This window comes from Psittacula echo (assembly GCF_963264785.1).
Source record: "Psittacula echo genome assembly, chromosome: 3".
NCBI lineage: Eukaryota > Metazoa > Chordata > Aves > Psittaciformes > Psittacidae > Psittacula > Psittacula echo.
This window is the reverse complement of record NC_137736.1, coordinates 117,821,218-117,838,648: the sequence shown is the minus strand read 5'-3', so window position 1 is coordinate 117,838,648 and position 17,431 is coordinate 117,821,218. Positions and strand designations below refer to the sequence as shown.

Below are 17,431 nucleotides of genomic sequence, written 5' to 3'. Positions count from 1 at the left end.
GTGTCCCAGCAGAAAAGGGGGCACAGCAGTGAAAGCCTGTCTTGGTAGCAGTGTTGTGGGTTGAACTTGGCCAGCTATTCTGCTTTAAGCTGTAAAAATCACTTGACGTGTCTTTCCCTATCGGGCTATATATTTTTCTACAGTTCAGCAAGGTACTTCTGGCAAGATATTTCTGTTTCATTTCAAGATGATGGAGTATTATAAAATCTTGTTTCGTATTCATCTTTCGTCTTGTTTTCTCTTAATGAAGTTGTGAATAAATCCTGTTAATGAAGCTTTTTAACTCCCAGCAATTGGTGTGGTTAACATTTGGGTAATCAGGAAGTGCCATAGGTACACGCTAGTGTCAGGAGTCTTACCATGAAAGACAGAGGCAAGAGGAAGCACAGTAATCAGATACCAGGCTTGCAAATCACTGCTAAATCGATAAATAGCTTTTTTCACAGCTTTCTCTCTGGACAGCTTTCTAGTTTATTTCTTGGTTGCTTATTTTTAATGCTTGCCATTTTTTTTCTTTCTGTAGGTTTTCAAAATGAAAATGAGCAGATGTCAAAGTTAAGCATCGTTTTCCAGAGATAAACACAGAGGAGTGGGCTAACTATATTTGGGGAAACACATTAAATCATAGAATCACACAATGGTTTGGGTTGGAAGCAACCTTAAAGCTCATCCAGTTCCAACCCCATGCCACAGGCGGGGACATCTTCCACTAGACGAGGTTGCTCCAAGCCTCATCCAACCTGGCCTTGAACACTACCAGGGATGGGGCAGCCACAGCTTCTCTGGGCACCCTGTGCCAGCGCCTCACCACTCTCACAGGGAAGAATTTCTTCCTAATACCCAATATAAGTCTATCCTCTAGTAAATCATTAGTTAAGGGATGCAGATAAAAAGAGAAAGGAGAGACACACTATGTATGGTCTTCGATATGTGTAAATTGCAGTTTGTGTGTGATGCAGCCAGCATGTAGTGACCACAGCCTTTTAATTGGTGTCGGTTTGGATCAAACTGTGTTGTGACTCCAGTTTTCATCCGACTTCATTTCAAATACTGTGTTTAGTTTTGGGCCCTTCAAGAAGGATATTGAGGTGCTGGAGCAGGTCCAGAGAAGGGCAACGAAGCTGGTGAAGGGTCTGGAGCACAAATGTGATGAGGAACAGCTGAGGGAACTGGGGTCGTTCAGCCTGAAGAAAAGACGGGGGGGGGGGTCCTTATCACTCTCTACAACTACCTGAAAGGAGGATGGAGAGAGGTGGGTGTTGGTCTCTTCTCCCATGTAATAAGTGATAGGACAAGAGGAAATGGCCTCAGGCTGTGCCAGGGGAGGTTTAGATTGGATATCAGTTAATCTTTCTTCACTGTAAGGGTTGTCAAGCATTGGAATGGGCTGCCCAGGGAAGTGGTGGAGTCACCATCCCAGGGGGTATTTAAAAGACATGTAGAGGTGGCACTTAGGGACATGGTTTAGTGGTGGACTTGGCAGTGCTAGGTTGATGGTTGGACTTGATAATCTTAAAGCTCCTTTCCAACCTGAATGATTCTGTGAGTTAGATAAGGAGAAATTTTGTACTCCAGAATTATAAAGAGAAGTTATTTTATTTCTCTAGTGCTATTTAAAGAAGCAATGGCATAGAATATATCAGTATGTGACATTCAGTGCATGCCCCTTTGTTTTATTACAGAAGAAAACAAGAAAAGCCCCTGTTTGAAGGATGGCATTTGAGGTACTACACGGCTGTATGTTGTACAAGCTCTTCACACCAGAGATTTGGCAAAGGGCAATATTCTATCATATGCTAATACAAGTCCGAATAGAAAATGTGCTTGCTTATTCCTTTATTTAAAAAATGTACTGCAATCCTCTTATAGTAATAATAATTCCTGCAAAGCTTTCCATGTTCAAATAGCTTGTTTGTGATTGGCACCTTAGAAATCTGAGGAGTTTAAGTGGATAAGTGAATAGATACAATGCAGTTTGCAAACATTAATCCCCGAGCAGCTGTGGGCAAGCGATGTGGGAGGATTGCTCTCTTTGCCAGGGCAGAAACCATGGTGTTGAAGCAGTTGTTTCCTTTCAACAGAAATCCTCTCCTTTTTAATCACAGCAGAATCTACCATTGCCTCCAGGAATGCCTTTGGCACGCACTGGTGGACGCTTCTCCCTCATCATATGCTAGCCCCTGGACTAAAGCATTTTGGATTTCTGTAGAAATAACTTCCTACTTCAACTTTGCCCCATGCCTATTTCGTCTTCAGCCTCAGGTCGGGAAGCTGAGTGGAAACAGCTATTGATATAACAACACTTTCTTCAAAGTGCTGTTTTTGCCACACCTTTTCAGTGGTTTAATTTTCCTCCCAGGAAGCAAGAGTTAAACTCCAGCCCCACAAAACACTGTGGGAGAAGTTCAGCAGGCAGCTGAGATCTGCTTCTGTATTTCTCCTTCTCTTCTGCTGCTGCATTCAGGCTGAAAGCCACCAAGGGCTGGTATCTGTGTCTCAGCTCAGGTCCTCTACCCTGATCTTCTGTCTCTCCTTGCATAAAATGACATTTTCACCTGTAAGAGCATTTCCTCCAGGTCCCATGGGAAAAATAAGACTGGTTTTGTCATCAAACCAGACTAGTTTTCTCCTTTTCTGCCCTTCTATTAGAGATGATAGAAACTAAAACACCACAATTTCTTTCTGAACTGTCCCCACTTTATGATCATTAGCAATCACTTATAAAAAAATTAATATTTTGTTAATTGATGGACATCACTTTAGGAAGCGGAATACAAGGAGAGTGGTCAGATTATAGATCAGTCAGATTGCAATCACCAGAGTTATTGCATCCTCTGTGTAAATGCACCCTATATGGTGTAACATGCGCCAAATTTTGTCTTTGCCCACTCTCCATTGCAAGATACTCTTATTGAAGTTTTTGGGTGTTTCAAAACACAAGTCATGAGTAGGCCGTCTCCTTTCTAGCAATTTATGCCTTTAAAGATTGTGGGATCTAAATATTTGGTCTTGTGCCCAGGTAAGCTGTAGTGAGTATCAAATAGGATGTTTGTGCCAGACTAGAACCCAGAGAGCCCAAAGGCTCTTCTGCAGTCACAGACACATATGTGAAGGAGGTATGTGTTAAAGTCCCTGTCTCAGAGAAGTATTTAATCCTGTGTAGAAGCTGGCAAACATCAAGAGAGCCCAGTACAGAATACTAAATAGCTTTACAGTTAAAACTCATGTAGGTTGAGCGATCAACTGCATGCTCTGAATCAGGCAATATCCCATTTTCCAGCATCGCTAGAGATCAGTTCTAATTACTAGCTCATTAATTGTTCTTGTCAGATGTGTCACTTTTCATAAATGGAAGTTTCAGGAGGATTTCTAGCAGAAGATGTTCCCCTGTTGGAAAAGTAGACGCACCTCCAGACATTTAGTCACTCAAAACCTTCCACTTACCAAGGTTTTACTCCTTCGTCACTTTTGTCAGTTTGGTTGATTGTCATCTAACAGAGCATTTGAAAGCTTATAGAGAGATTAAATGAAGAGGTGAGTGCGGTCTCCACCAGGCTGTATTCAGAGTCTAGGTGTTTCAACACATGAAAGAGTCTCTGACTAGTTCATGGGCTGAGCTCAATTCCTTGTTTGTAGGACAGGAGTCACTTCCTCAGCTGCTTACCCTGCTTTTACTGAAAGATGGCCTCTGTGGTTTTGACATTTGAGATGCCATGGTGAATAGAGAGGTTTTGCTGTGATAAAGATAAAGCAAAACACCTGGTTCATTACAATATTGCCATTTAAAATTTTCCTTATTTAAAGACACTTGAATGTATGCAATACACTCTGGTGTCTCAAGCAGTGCATAAAAACGTTCTTCCCTAAAGGGGCCAAATAGTAATTCCAAATGCTCTGCAAGTACGGTCTGGAACTTTGTAGTTGTTCTAGCTTTTATGTACATGTGATTGAAGAAAGAGTCTCCCAGCTCCCCCTTGTGTGGATACTCTACTCCTGCTACATCAAGCAGAAAACAGCTGTGATTTGTGCTGCTTTTGATCAGATATTTCTACAATGCTTTGCTGCTGGAAAGCAGAATAACACTGCCACAAATTCTAAATTAACAAAATATGCCTAGCAGGGCTTGGTAGCTCTTGCTCTTCTGATTAGTGTCAGGCTTGTAAAGTTGGTTCTCAGACAAAAAGGGCAGCAAATGCTCAAGTGGGAGATGTTAAAAACAGAGACTCTTCATTTTGGTGGACCTTTGTGTTTTAGTTATAATCTCTTAGTGAAGCACCTAGGACCAAATCACAAAATCAAGTGGCATCCAGGGAGCTGAATTAGCTCGTATCTGTGTTCAGTTTTAATTAGATTTGAAAAGGCTATCCCACTGTAGTCAGCAAGCAACCAAGTCAGTACCTTCCCCTCAAGCCTTATTACTGACAACAACCTTAGCATAGAGCTGCATATTCAGCAACTGCGTGGATAGGTGTTATATATTGGGCAATCCAGACAGGATTTGAAAAACACAGGGCATCTTTCATAAAACTCAATTTTTCCTCTCAAACTGGGGGAGTGAGGAACTTTCCTTTCTGAAATGTCCATATTCTGGCAGGAGTTCTTTGATGCAGATTTTGTCTAACAGATATTGTCTTATGATAATATTTTTCTGCTCAACAGTAGAATCAAGGCAGCAGTGGTAGAAAGTACATTATGTGCCACCTGATGTATTTTTATGGGTTTATTTTTCCCTTATGTACATTTCTGTTCCTTCAAGATGTGCTCTGAGACTTTTCCAATTTCAGCACTCTGCCTTTCTCATCTAATTCAATTGTAGGCTTCCTCGGGCAAGGACCATATCTGGATTCTGCTTTCAAGTTTCATTACACAACAGTTCTGCAAAGTGATTTTCCAAAAAAAAAATATCATGATGAGGGAAGGGACTTAACTTATCCTCAGGGATTTGACAAGAGCAAGGGATTTGGAAGAGCAGGTCCTGGTCTCCCAGACTTTCAGAGATACTGTACCTATAGGCACACCTGCCTCCCTGTGCTCCACCCCACTGGAAATGATCAGTGCGATAGCAGATTTTGCTTAGAGTTTCTGTTGGATTGGAAGAGGTTCTTCTTTTCTTCACTTTATCATTTTCATATGCTTTTCTTTCAGGTGTGAACAGAAAAGTTACCTATTCCCTGGCAGACTCCGCAGATGGCTACTTCTCAGTTGACCAGTCATCAGGGATCATTATTTTGGAGCATCCACTTGATAGAGAACTTCAGTCTTCCTATAACATCAGTGTGAAGGCCTCAGATCAGAGCATTGTGCTGACCTTGTCCTCATTTGCCACCGTTACCATTACAGTGCTAGACATTAATGACAACCCCCCTGTGTTTGAAAGAAGAGATTATCTTGTTACAGTACCTGAAGACACCTCACCTGGCACTGAAGTCCTTTCTGTTTTTGCTACAAGCCAAGACATTGGTACTAATGCTGAGATTGCCTATCTCATCAGATCAGGAAATGAGAAAGGGAAGTTCAGGATTAACTCAAAAACAGGTTAGTAAGGTGGTTCTTGCTTGTAATGCAAAATAAAAGCATCAAAAAGTGTGAATGCTTCGGGGAAAGCTCTTGGGTCAAAACATTTCTAACAACAGACTCAGAGCTTGTCAATGTGGAATTAGTTGCACAGTTAAAAACCAATTTTAGGTTGGAGGGTGATGTAAATTGCAGTCACACTCAGCTGCCCCAGCTCGAGTGGAGAATACTTTTCTCCATTAGTATGTCTGTTGAAGTCAATGTAGATGTGACAACCCATTAACCAAACTGTGTAACCTTCACCATTATGAACACTTGCAATATTTACCCTCTTACCAGCTGAGTACAGCCTCAATTGCCTCAACCTTAGCAAGCATCAGAGCAGGGCTATCAGGACCTAACGTGTTTAGCTGGCAGTCCTAACATATGATTGCTATTTATGCAACTACAATGACTTATGTTGCTTCTGATTTGTGTTGTCTGACAGTTGGCTTCAGCTATGGTTAGGGGTTTGGGTTTATTTGATTGTACATCACAAATTTTAAAAACATACTGATGCTTCTTATGAAGAAATACTAAGAAAAGCTACCTTATTTGGTGAAAATGGCTCCAATTCTTCTCCAATTTCCTTTGAAATTCCTTAGTGGGATATATTCTTTATCCCTATTGAGGTTTTAGTCCATCAACAGTAAACTATGATCCTTCTGTGCTTCCTGTAGTGGATCCCCTTACTTTCATAACATTCAGGATGGCCAGTATGAATCTGGATTTTGGAAGCTGGAGGTATCACTTGTTTGACTGCAGCTGTAATAACCAGTAACCTGCAAAATCTCAAAATGATGTGTTGTGTCATTTCTATTAGTGTGTGCAAAAATCTCTCTCCACTCTGCAGAGGCCACTGCCTTACATGTAAGGGACTTAACATAATTGTGTGTTGTCTGTTATCTTCATAATGTTGATTAGTGCTAACAAAATTTAAACATAAATATGCCTAGACAGCGATACTTAACTTCACATTTAACACTGAAGCCAAGGAGATAAATCAATAAAAAACCATAATGAAGCTTAATCACACAGAGAGAAAAAAACCCTATTTATTATTCATTAATGTGTGACAGCTCCATTATTATCAGTTTAGAGGCAGGAGCTCAGTTTCCAGACAGCCGGGTGCTGATGTAGCATGCCTGATCAGGGCTTGAAAAATAATGCCTTTCACACCATTTAACAGTGGGAACTCTCTGCTAGCCACTTGGAAGCTTCTCTTCAGGGCTTCTGCTTCCAGCAAGTCATGCTGAAAGGTAGGATTCATTTGGAGAGAGCCCAGACAAGATTAAGAATGATCCGAGGTATGTAAAATGTGACTTACCAGGAAAGACTGAAAGAGTTGAGGCTATTTAAGCTAGAAAAGCAAAAACATGCTGTTAGTATTCAAGCCTGTAAAAAGTACCTATGAAGAGGAGCAGAATGAACTATTCTCCGTGCACACTCATGAGAAGTTGTGAATGGGCTTAAATTGCATTTGGATTATTTCAGTTAAATGATAGGGAAAAATTCCTAACTGAAATGATTATTAAGTACTGAAGTGCATTTCCTAAGCAGGTTAGGAAACTGATATCATTGGAGGTTTATGGGAGCATTAGATATGAGTACATTCAAGAATGATTACGTTTAGCTGACCTGTGTTGGGCAGCAGTTGGACTAACTGACCTTTAAGCCACCTACACCCCTGAGCCTGATGGATCTGTATCAGAAAAGATTTAGCTTGCCAGGGTTAAGCATTTCCATTTAAGTCTTCTCTGCCATGCCCAGTACTACCTCCTTCAAGGCATCACTGATTATCTGTACACAGCCCACTTCTCTCTTCTTGTTAAGGTTACATGGGAAACAAGTAGAGGGCTTGCAAAAAATCATTTCTATCCTACAGGGGCTATAGGTGTGTGGAGTAGGTCAAGTTACAGAGAATCTTACTTGTGATTGTGTAGTGAGGGAACCCAAACTTTAGAAACCTAGCTGAGTGGGGATGTCCGTGTTTAATCACATAAATGATAGACAACTGATTCCTCAAAGGTATTCATACCCCATTTATTTGTATTTAATTTGTGAGAAGTTAATTACATGGGAGTGAATTTCTGTTGACTCGCCAAGGCTGATTTCCAGAGTTGGTATCCAATTCTCCCACAACTCTGTGCATGAGCCCAGTTAAGTGGGTGGATTTGGCCCCCACTTCTCCATCGATAATACTCATACAGTGAAAGCTATTTTCATGAGAAACCATTCATTGCTTCATGCCTTGTGAAGGTCCTTCCTGCAGAGGCAACCCAAGTGCAATTGGCATCATTCTTTAATCAAGCAACAGAGGTAGAAACCTGACCAAATATTTTTACTAGGTTGGGCAGCGTTACAGTTAGTGTTGTATGTGTGCCATGGTGATAAATAGCATGGTGTACTGTTTACTACAAATTCCTTAGTCCATAACACTATTTGTTTATCTCTGGCTGTTGACATTCCCTCCCTTGCTTCAAAGGAGTGATTTCCATTTTGGATGCTTTGGATTATGAAACGTGTAAGGATTTCTACTTAGTAGTGGAAGCAAAAGATGGAGGTACTCCAGCCCTGAGTGCTGTGACCACTGTGAACGTGAATGTGACAGATGTCAATGACAATGCACCAAAATTCAGCCAGGCTGTCTACAGCGCTGTCATCAGTGAGGACGCCGCCATTGGCGAATCAGTGATAACGGTGAGTGAGGCTGTGGCCAGCCCTTAGGTGGGACGAAGGCCTCTGCCACACAGAATCATAGCATCAAATAGGTTGGAAAAGACCTTTAATATCAACAGGTCCAACCTTTACCCCAGGACTGCCAAGTCAAACCATGTCACTAAGGGCGTTTTTGAACACTTCCAGGGACGGTGACTCCACCACTTCCCTGGGCAGCCTGTTCCAATGCCTGAGCACCCTTTCAGTGAGGAAATTTTTCCTAATATCTAATCTAAATCCCCCTTGGCACAACTTGAGGCCGTTACCTGTTGTCCTATCACTTGTTACTTGGGATAAAAGTCTTGACCTTTAATAAAATACTGCTGCACTGGTTACTAATGGTAACTACTGCATCTTGAATCACCCTAACTGTTCTCTAGCCAATACTCTGCATCTGTTACTGCTTTCCAGGCTGCTACCAGTTTTCTCCCAAAATAAAGTAGTAGTAGTACCAACTGTCTCTTTTTAACCCCAAGATGCTGTCAAAGAGTAATGGTATATTTAAGGAATTGCATTTCATGAGTCATCTAGAAACAAGTGGATTTTAATGGAAAGGGAAAATTCAACTTTTCAGTGAAATGCATAGTATTTGCATAGTCTGGCATGCAGCGTGCTATACCCAAACCTCACAATACAAACAAACCTCACATCTTGGAACTTTGGGATCCAAAAAGAAAGTGATAAACAGAATATTAAGATTACAATATTGTCTATTTTTTAAGGCTCGGATTTTGAAAAGGCCCAAGGGGAGCCTTGTGTTAAAAACTGATTGGCTTGATGCTTGTCCTGATGCTGTAGAGGTAGCAGTTCAGTTGTAACTACTCTGATGGAATGCAAAGTCTTATTTTTGGGGGTGTTAAGTAATTAATGTATCATATAGATTGCCTAATATTACTTTTTCTAATTTTCACTCTTTTCTCAATAAAGTTGATAGCAGAAGATCTGGATAGCCCATCCAATGGCCAGATTCATTTTTCCATCGTGAATGGGGATCGAGACAATGAATTTTCGGTTGATCCTGTTTTGGGACTCGTGAAGGTTAAAAAGAAATTGGACAGAGAAAGGGTAAGACATGCAGGACTTCTTAACTTGCAATGACTTACAGATGTGTATTGATCTCAACTCTGCTGCTAGCTTGTTTTGAAGAAGGGTCTTGTATACTCTGCAGTGATCAGGCTAAGATGCTCCAACAGGTCTTTCTAATGTTAGAATCATGGAATGATTTGGCTTGGAAAGGACCTAAGATCATCCAGTTCCAACCCCCCTGCCATGGGCAGGAACACCTCACACTACACCAGGCTGTTCAACACCCAGTCCAACCTGGCTTTGAATACTGCCAGGGATGGGGCAGCCACAACTTCTCTGGGCAACCTGTGCCTATGCCTCACCACTCTCACAGTAAAGAACTTCTTCCTTATATCTAACCTAAACTTCCCCTGTTGAAGTTTGAACCCGTCGCCCCTTGTCCTGTCACTACAGTCGCTGATGAAGAGTCCCTCTCCAGCATCCTCGTAAGCCCCCTTCTCCACGCAGCTTCTCTTCTCCATGCTAAACAGCCCCAGCTTTCTCAGCCTGTCTTCATATGGGAAGTGCTCCAGCCCCTGATCATCCTCATAGCCTCCTGGACTTGCTCCAACAGCTCCATGTCCTTCTTACATTGAGGACACCAGAACTGTACACAATACTGCAGGTAGGGTCTCACGAGAGCAGTGTAGAGGGGCAGGATCACCTCCTTCAGCCTGCTAATCACGCTTCTTTTGATGCAGCCCAGGACAGGGTTGTTCCACTTCTTACCCACCCCAACCCTATCCTGACCCTATCTCCAAGCTCTGCAAACATTCCCGTCCTGCACCAACACAGCGGGAGAGGCCAGACTGGGGTAAAAAAGCAACCCTGGATTTCTCCTGTGTTGCCACAGGCCGCTATTGCTGTGTTAATGAGCTGCCTCCTCTCTCCTGTTGCGTGCAAGCACACACATGCAGAAGTGTGTGCAATGCAGTGATTACAACATACTCCAGATTGTTGGACAATACACACTGGAACATACACCAAGCACCGAGCTGAGACCTCAGCCATTAATTAGCGCTCTGCAAAACATGTCACTGGGGAGGTGATGTTATGAAGTGGCCAGGCTGTACCAAAAGTGAAGGAGTGCTTCATTAAACAGATTCTGCTGCTTTGTTTGCTCTCTGGATTATTCATTCAGGGTGATTTATCACCGTTTTGCCATAGCTAGCAATTAGCAGCTTTTGGGGAAAAAAACCCAAACACAATCGCCTGTGCTACTAGCAGGGCATGAGTGTTATGTGGCTTCAGAAGTCCTGCAACATCTATGCCTCCTGCCTCTGACCAGTGCATCCATTAAAGTGGGAAAGCTGATTGCTGTCTTCAGAATGTGGGCTCAGCTGGAAAAGCTCTCTACTGGAAGCAGGGCTACTGTTTAATACAGTGGCAAATATCTTTTCTGTATTATCACAAAGGCAGAATTAAATTCTCAGGGTTTGGTTGGAGAATGACTTTACCATAGACTGACAAGGACAGGGAAGTAACAATGGCTGTATATGTTACATTGCTCTGATATATTCCTCTTAAATGGTGCAGACTTTATTTCTTAATATGATTTTATTTAGTTTCTGAAGTGCACTCATGTACAACATGCATTCATGTACAACAAGCATTCAGACACACACGTTTACCCTCACCAGTGTGTGCATGTTTAATGCCAACTCTGTTAAATCTGCATTTTCCAAAGTTTCCCTCGTTTAAAATAAAATATTACCTTTTTCTGTGCTTCCTTGGCACATTTCCTAGACACAGGTGTTTCTGACCCCTTCAGGGAAAATGATACATGATGCTCCATCTGCTGTAGATCCCCAAAGGCAGTGCTGACTCCCAGGTTTCAGCGGTTTAAGGAAACTCATTTCCAAAGCTGTAATGACATAGAAACCACGACTTTTTGCCATCTACCTTTCTGGGATACACTGAAATGAAAGCAAACACACACGGGAAAGATCCCACAAAACTGTCAGTCTTAGCTAGCAGTAGAAATTACTGCTCCAAAGTTGGGGGTAAGGGGGAAGAATATTGTCTGCCTCAGTTTCTCGACTTTCCATAGTTCAGGATTCTTCCTCCCTGCTCTATCACTTTGCCTCCACCAAATCACAGCATTTCTTCTTACAATTCCCAAAAAAAAAAAAAAAAAAATGTTTCTTTTTTCTTTAGGTCGGTCCCACATCCCAGAAGAGCCCCCTTGTTTCATATACTTGGCCTCCTACCCAAATGGCTTTTATTTGTCTAATGGCTTTGGATTTCCTCACACTTGAGCATTACACCGTCCTCCTCTGCAGGGATGTGCTTTTTCCCCTTACCAGCCCTGCATGGCAAGGCTGGAGCTGGGTGTTTTATCTGGCACACGTTTTGCCCTTTGCTTGCTCCCCCATAGAAGTATTCACGGGCAGACGTGTCAGCAGCAACCCCTGTGGAACGGGAGCAATATACAGTAAGAAGCAGTTGAAGACCTAAGGAGTCCAACATAAGGATGCAGTTCATAAAATCAAATTGTCATCCATAAGCTGTGCATAGACGGAGCTTTGGCAAATTGTCACATATGCTCACACCTCACGCACAGGCACATATGTGTGTGGAGGGCCCAAGGGTGATGCACTGAACTGCCCACACCATGCTGAGGAGTTTAAGTCTGTTGCAAACAAGTCCTTGTCTTCTACTGAATGGTTTATAACAGCCTGTTGCTACAGGCGCTGTTGCCCTTAGTAGTCCCAAATGTTTTCCAGTGTGTGTTTAAGCCAACTGCCTGTGAACTTTTCTTGGTTCTCCATGGCGATGTTAGAAACACTGTGTGTGAAACTGAGGTTGGCTCTAATAAGCAATTTATATAATAACCTGGAAACCAACCACAAGATAAATAGAATCAGGTCACGTATCCCAGCTGACACCTAGGAGACATGAAAATTTTAGCTACAGTAGTAATGGCTGAGTTTGGATATTATCCATTATTTATTTTTTATCTGCCTCTTCGCTTCAGTAATGCATCATCTGATACAGTCATTTTAATACCATAAAGTTGTTTTGTTTATTGATAGCCTTATAAAACAGAAGTTGGGACACCAGAGCAATGAACAGGATAATGTTATACTAAGGGCAGGGAAGGTAATGAGGCCAAACAGCTTTACTTAGATTGTCATAGGTGGTGCACTGGATGTAAAGAACCCAAGTTAAAATTTAGGACTGCTTTCACAATGATTTAGTGTTTTCACCTTTTTGCAGATATCTGGTTATTCATTAGTTGTCCAGGCAAGAGACAGCGGCACCCCTCCTTTGTCTTCATCTGTGACGGTCAACGTGGACATTTCCGATGTGAATGATAATGGCCCTGTATTTACTCCAGCTAACTATACCGCTGTAATTCAAGTAAGTTTATCCTGCACATAAGAAACTTCCCTGAATTTCAAAATACAAAAACATTTGGTTTCAGTTAAGTAGCTTTTGATGATTTATCTGCAAAAGATGTATTGAGTGACCTTATCTAAAGGAAAGTATAAACACATCTTTCTTAAGTCTTTGGTGAATTTCTGTCTTCTGAGGCTTCTTAACAGTCACGCATTTTGCCATTCATCCTTGTTATGCCAGGTACTCTGGCCTCAAAAAGTCTGAACTGGGATGAGTTTGCACTTTTTGCACCTTGCTTCAGGGTGTGAGACTAAATGGTTAGTCAGTCGTGATCAGACACAGTATCAGGCAGAGCTCATCTGTCCCTGGAGATGTCTCTGCTGCCCATCCATGTGGCACAAGAGGTGTCAAATAAATGCTTCTTGTGAACTGCCATATTGAGCAGAGAGCATTTAGTTGAATATTCTTGCTAGTGAAACATGTTATTTTATGATTGTGATATATGTATCATTTTAATCCTTTTCTTTATACACTGTGTATATGTGTAAAGGAAAATAAACCAGTGGGCACAAGCATTTTGCAGCTGGTAGTGACAGACAAAGACTCTTTTCACAATGGCCCCCCTTTTACCTTCACCATCCTCACTGGCAATGAAGAGGAGGAGTTTACGCTGGACCCCCATGGTGTCTTAAGATCTGCAGTCATCTTCAAGCACATGGTGGCAACTGAATATGTGCTCTGTGTACAGGTACGGCTTGGTTATTGCATCTGCGTAGAAAGAAAAACCCTCATAGTGGTAGTTCATCTGTACACTGCCTGTATGGGTTGGTTTTAATTGACTGTATTCTATGAGTAAATAACATGCATTCCAGTTTACAAGAACACAATATGGTATATTTCCTTTGATGTCCTTAAACCTAATTTCATATAAATATAAATAGGCAGCCAGCCACCTTTCCAATTTCCTCCACATGAAATGAATTTACTGAGCAGCAGCCATTATGATTTAAGATTTTCATCTTTTTTTTTTCTGTAGCTAAGTGAGGAAAATAAGCAAAAATGCATTACATACTTATAAATACACCACAGAACAAGTGACAGCAAAATATTGTTCTAGGAAGGAAAATCACTTCTGCTTTTAAGTCATAAATTTAATCATAAATTTTTGGATGCCTACCAAGAACTCATGAAATCACATTTGCAGGGTCAACTTAGCTTTTAAAGAATGTGAAAATAAGATATGCAGTAGAAGTCCAGCTCAAACTTACCTTTAGAGTCGTTGGGGAACTTGGTAACCAGGGTAGTTTTGATTACAGAAAACTGTAAATCCAAAAGTAATTTGTCCACGTTTCTCAGGCCTGCCAGAGAAAATGTACTAGGGTTCATTAAATAAGCAAGTCTAGGGAATGAAAAAACACCTCTTTATTGAAACGGGACATGGTCCTATAAGCTAAGTCTGAAATGCAGGCTTCCTCCACTTGCTTTGCTGGATTTGATTTCTGTAAACACAGCCTGTCTGCTCCTTTGCATTAACAGCATTTAATCCCAGCAACATCCTCAGATAGTTACAATTCAAAAGCTATAAGCTCTGACACTAATTAACAGTTGACATTAAAGTGAGTTTTACAAGTTTGCCATTTAATATTCCTGAAACCTATTTTTTTGAGCCTTGTAGGAAAATACAGCCCTCACCTTTCATTCTTACCGTGCCTTCATCCCGAAATATCCTTCTTTCAGGGCAACTTACTAACCAAAGTTCCAGTACAGCCAAAATTTGACATGAGAATTAAATTTAAGCAGCATCCTTTATCTATATAGATGCAAGTATGTCATATAAATGAAATATTAGATCACAACATTTGAGATGCGCCATCATGTTCAGAAAACCATGCTGTTAGATTCCGGAAGCCTAATTCCCAATATTATTTTCTTTAGGGATTTCTGCAGTGAAAATGTAATTTATAGTTTCCTGTTGTGTATAGACCACTGAAATGTTTCTTTCCATTCATATGTGCCAGAGTGCTGCCTTCTCCTTCTCCATCTCACCTTCTCATCCTTCTCTGTCTTAGGTTTATTAAAAAGTAATGTTTAAATTGGAAGTGGAATGGGAAGTAATCTCTGTGTGTGTGTGTGTGTGTGTCCGCATATACATAAAATTATTTTTAAAGGACTTCAGCCAGCCCTTTTAGGAGTTAATATGAATGAATTTTAGCATGTCTTAGAGTTACTAATCCTTTCCTAGTAATGTCCTTATTACTGATGCCATCCTGCTTTTGTTTCGTCATTCAGCTTGTAAATTTTCCTCCCCATGTCCAAATGCAAAGATCTTTGACTGCGTGCTGCATTTCAGCCCAGTGGTAGTTTAGTGTTCTTTTCTTCTCTAGAGCAAGTAAATGTGTGGAGCAGTATATCTTAATAGTGACTACAATGAAGCATGTTCCTTAGTGCAGGAAAGGGTACTGATTCAAGTTTGCACACCTTTCTGTCAAGAAGGCCTTGCATTTTTCTGTCATACTTGCTCTTTTATTCTCTATAAAAAAGTTCAGATGATGCTATCATACATGCTCTGGGTCATACAGTCATCTGTCCAAGTGCAGTGCTGCTCTTGTATTTTATCATTAGTAACAGCACAAGCACCCTATTTAGTTTTTGGAGGGTGATAAATTTCATTTATTTCAAGCATGTTTCTTGACCGCTTCACGTAAAGCAGTACAGAGCACTGTAGAAAATCTCTGAACTCACATCCACACAAGTTAGGCAGGAGCACACCAAATCAATGCACAAACTGATGCTGGTATTTCACTGGGCTTAAGTCTCTTTTCCAGGGTAGAAGCAAGCTCAGACTCCGTTTGGTGCAGAATATACCACACTATTGGTATATTCTCTGTTGTGAAGACGACAGGTGATAGCTGTGGGATCCTGGGAACATTTCAGTTTAAGTAATGAGACATTCTGCTGACACATTTCTCTCTCCAATCCACTTAGATGAGATATCTGTGCTTCCCCAAAGAATTTGTAAGTTCAGCTGCTAGAAACGACTGAGATTTTTCTTTACATACTTATTTTTCAAATGTGTTTGAGAAGTTCTTTTGAGCTGTCTTCAGAATTACTGATGCTGTGAAGATATGTATAGCAGGAAGTTATGGTTGCTGGGTGTGTTAAATGTGTGGTTTATTGTTTGTTTGTTTTGTGTTTTCTTTCCTAAATTACATTAGGCAAAGGACTCTGGGAAGCCTCAGCAGGTTTCCAACACCTATGTTCAGGTGAGGGTCATTGAAGAGAGCATTCATAAACCAACTGCCATTCCACTGGAGATTTTCATTGTCACCATGGAAGATGATTTTCCTGGGGGAGTCATTGGGAAAATTCATGCCACAGATCAGGATGTGTACGATGTCCTCACGTATACGCTAAAATCAGAGCAGAAAAGTTTGTTCAAGGTCAACAGCCATGATGGGAAGATCATTGCCCTTGGAGGGCTCGATAACGGCAAGTATGTTCTGAACGTCTCTGTCAGTGATGGCCGGTTCCAGGTCCCCATTGATGTTGTGGTCCATGTTGAGCAATTGCTACAAGAAATGCTGCAGAACACAGTCACCATCCGTTTTGATAACGTTTCCCCGGAAGACTTTGTGGGCCTTCACATGCACGGGTTCAGGCGTACTTTGCGAAATGCAGTGCTCTCCCAGAAACAAGACAGCCTACACATCATCAGTATTCAGCCGGTGGCAGGCAGCAATCAGCTTGACATGCTGTTTGCAGTTCAGATGCACAACGGTGGTTTCTATAAGCCTGCCTATTTGATTCAGAAGCTTACCAATGCAAGGAGACACTTGGAAAATGTGATTCGTATTTCTGCTATCTTGGAGAAGAATTGCTCTGGACTGGATTGTCAGGAGCAACACTGCGAGCAAAGTCTGTCTATTGATTCACATTCCCTGATGGCCTATAGCACGGCACGAATTAGTTTTGTGTGCCCCCGCTTTTACAGGAATGTGCGCTGCATGTGCAATGGTGAGTACCTCTCCCTCTTCCCCTCCCATCTTCGCACATTATGCGATAGGATCCGTTTTATTCCTCTGATGCAGATTAGAAGGGGCATTTCAATTCAGTCCGTTAAAGCATGACTGGCTGATGTATTGGGGGAATTGATTTCTCAGGCTCAGGAAGAATTGTTCGCGTTTACTGATGTAAATGGAAGTTGATGAACTTTGGCCTTTTACAACAAAGACCTCCTTGCTAGAGGCTCTGTAATCAGAGACATCAACCAACTTTAGGGGAAGGGAGAGAAAGGGAGGGGAGAGGAAGAGAAGTGGTTTCCCACCCGGTTGATGCCACCACTGGAATAAAGCTTGGAGTGTGACCATAGCAGAACATCCTGGTCTGCAGCAATGCACCAGCAGTATCCAAGGAAAAGAACCGCCGACCTGACCAGTGCAGGTGGAAAGCCCTGACCATTAATGCTATAGTAGGTGACAGGGTGAGTTTCAGGCTGCTCCACATTTTGGCAGAGATTTCACATGGGCATGTATGACAAATAGACTCAAAAGCCAATCTTCCTTATGATTCCGCACTTGGAGTTTAAAACCTCAGGCAGTTACAATAATAGTTCTGTTTCTTTTGTTTGCCAGGCTATTTGCTCCGCATTCCACTTCATTTAAGAGCAGAGAAAAAAGCTTCTGTAAAATCAATACATCTAAGTCTCCCTCATCTGAAGCTCACATGAGCATATGCACACACACACAGAGCAGCA

At 41.6% G+C, this 17,431-nt stretch overlaps 1 protein-coding gene across 4 annotated transcripts in view; it reads left to right on the top strand.

Moving 5' to 3' along the window:
* Nucleotides 1-17,431, top strand: part of FAT3 (FAT atypical cadherin 3) — a gene marked incomplete at both ends in the record, with an annotated part of 320,523 nt that overhangs the window by 265,910 nt on the left and 37,182 nt on the right. For all 4 annotated transcript variants that reach the window (XM_080612353.1, XM_080612351.1, XM_080612352.1 and 1 more), the window contains 6 exons: nt 5,146-5,535; nt 8,039-8,253; nt 9,199-9,336; nt 12,556-12,699; nt 13,229-13,426; nt 15,894-16,692. In XM_080612353.1, the coding sequence (XP_080468479.1) occupies nt 5,146-5,535; nt 8,039-8,253; nt 9,199-9,336; nt 12,556-12,699; nt 13,229-13,426; nt 15,894-16,692 (1,884 nt within the window). The remainder of the gene's footprint in view (nt 1-5,145; nt 5,536-8,038; nt 8,254-9,198; nt 9,337-12,555; nt 12,700-13,228; nt 13,427-15,893; nt 16,693-17,431) is intronic.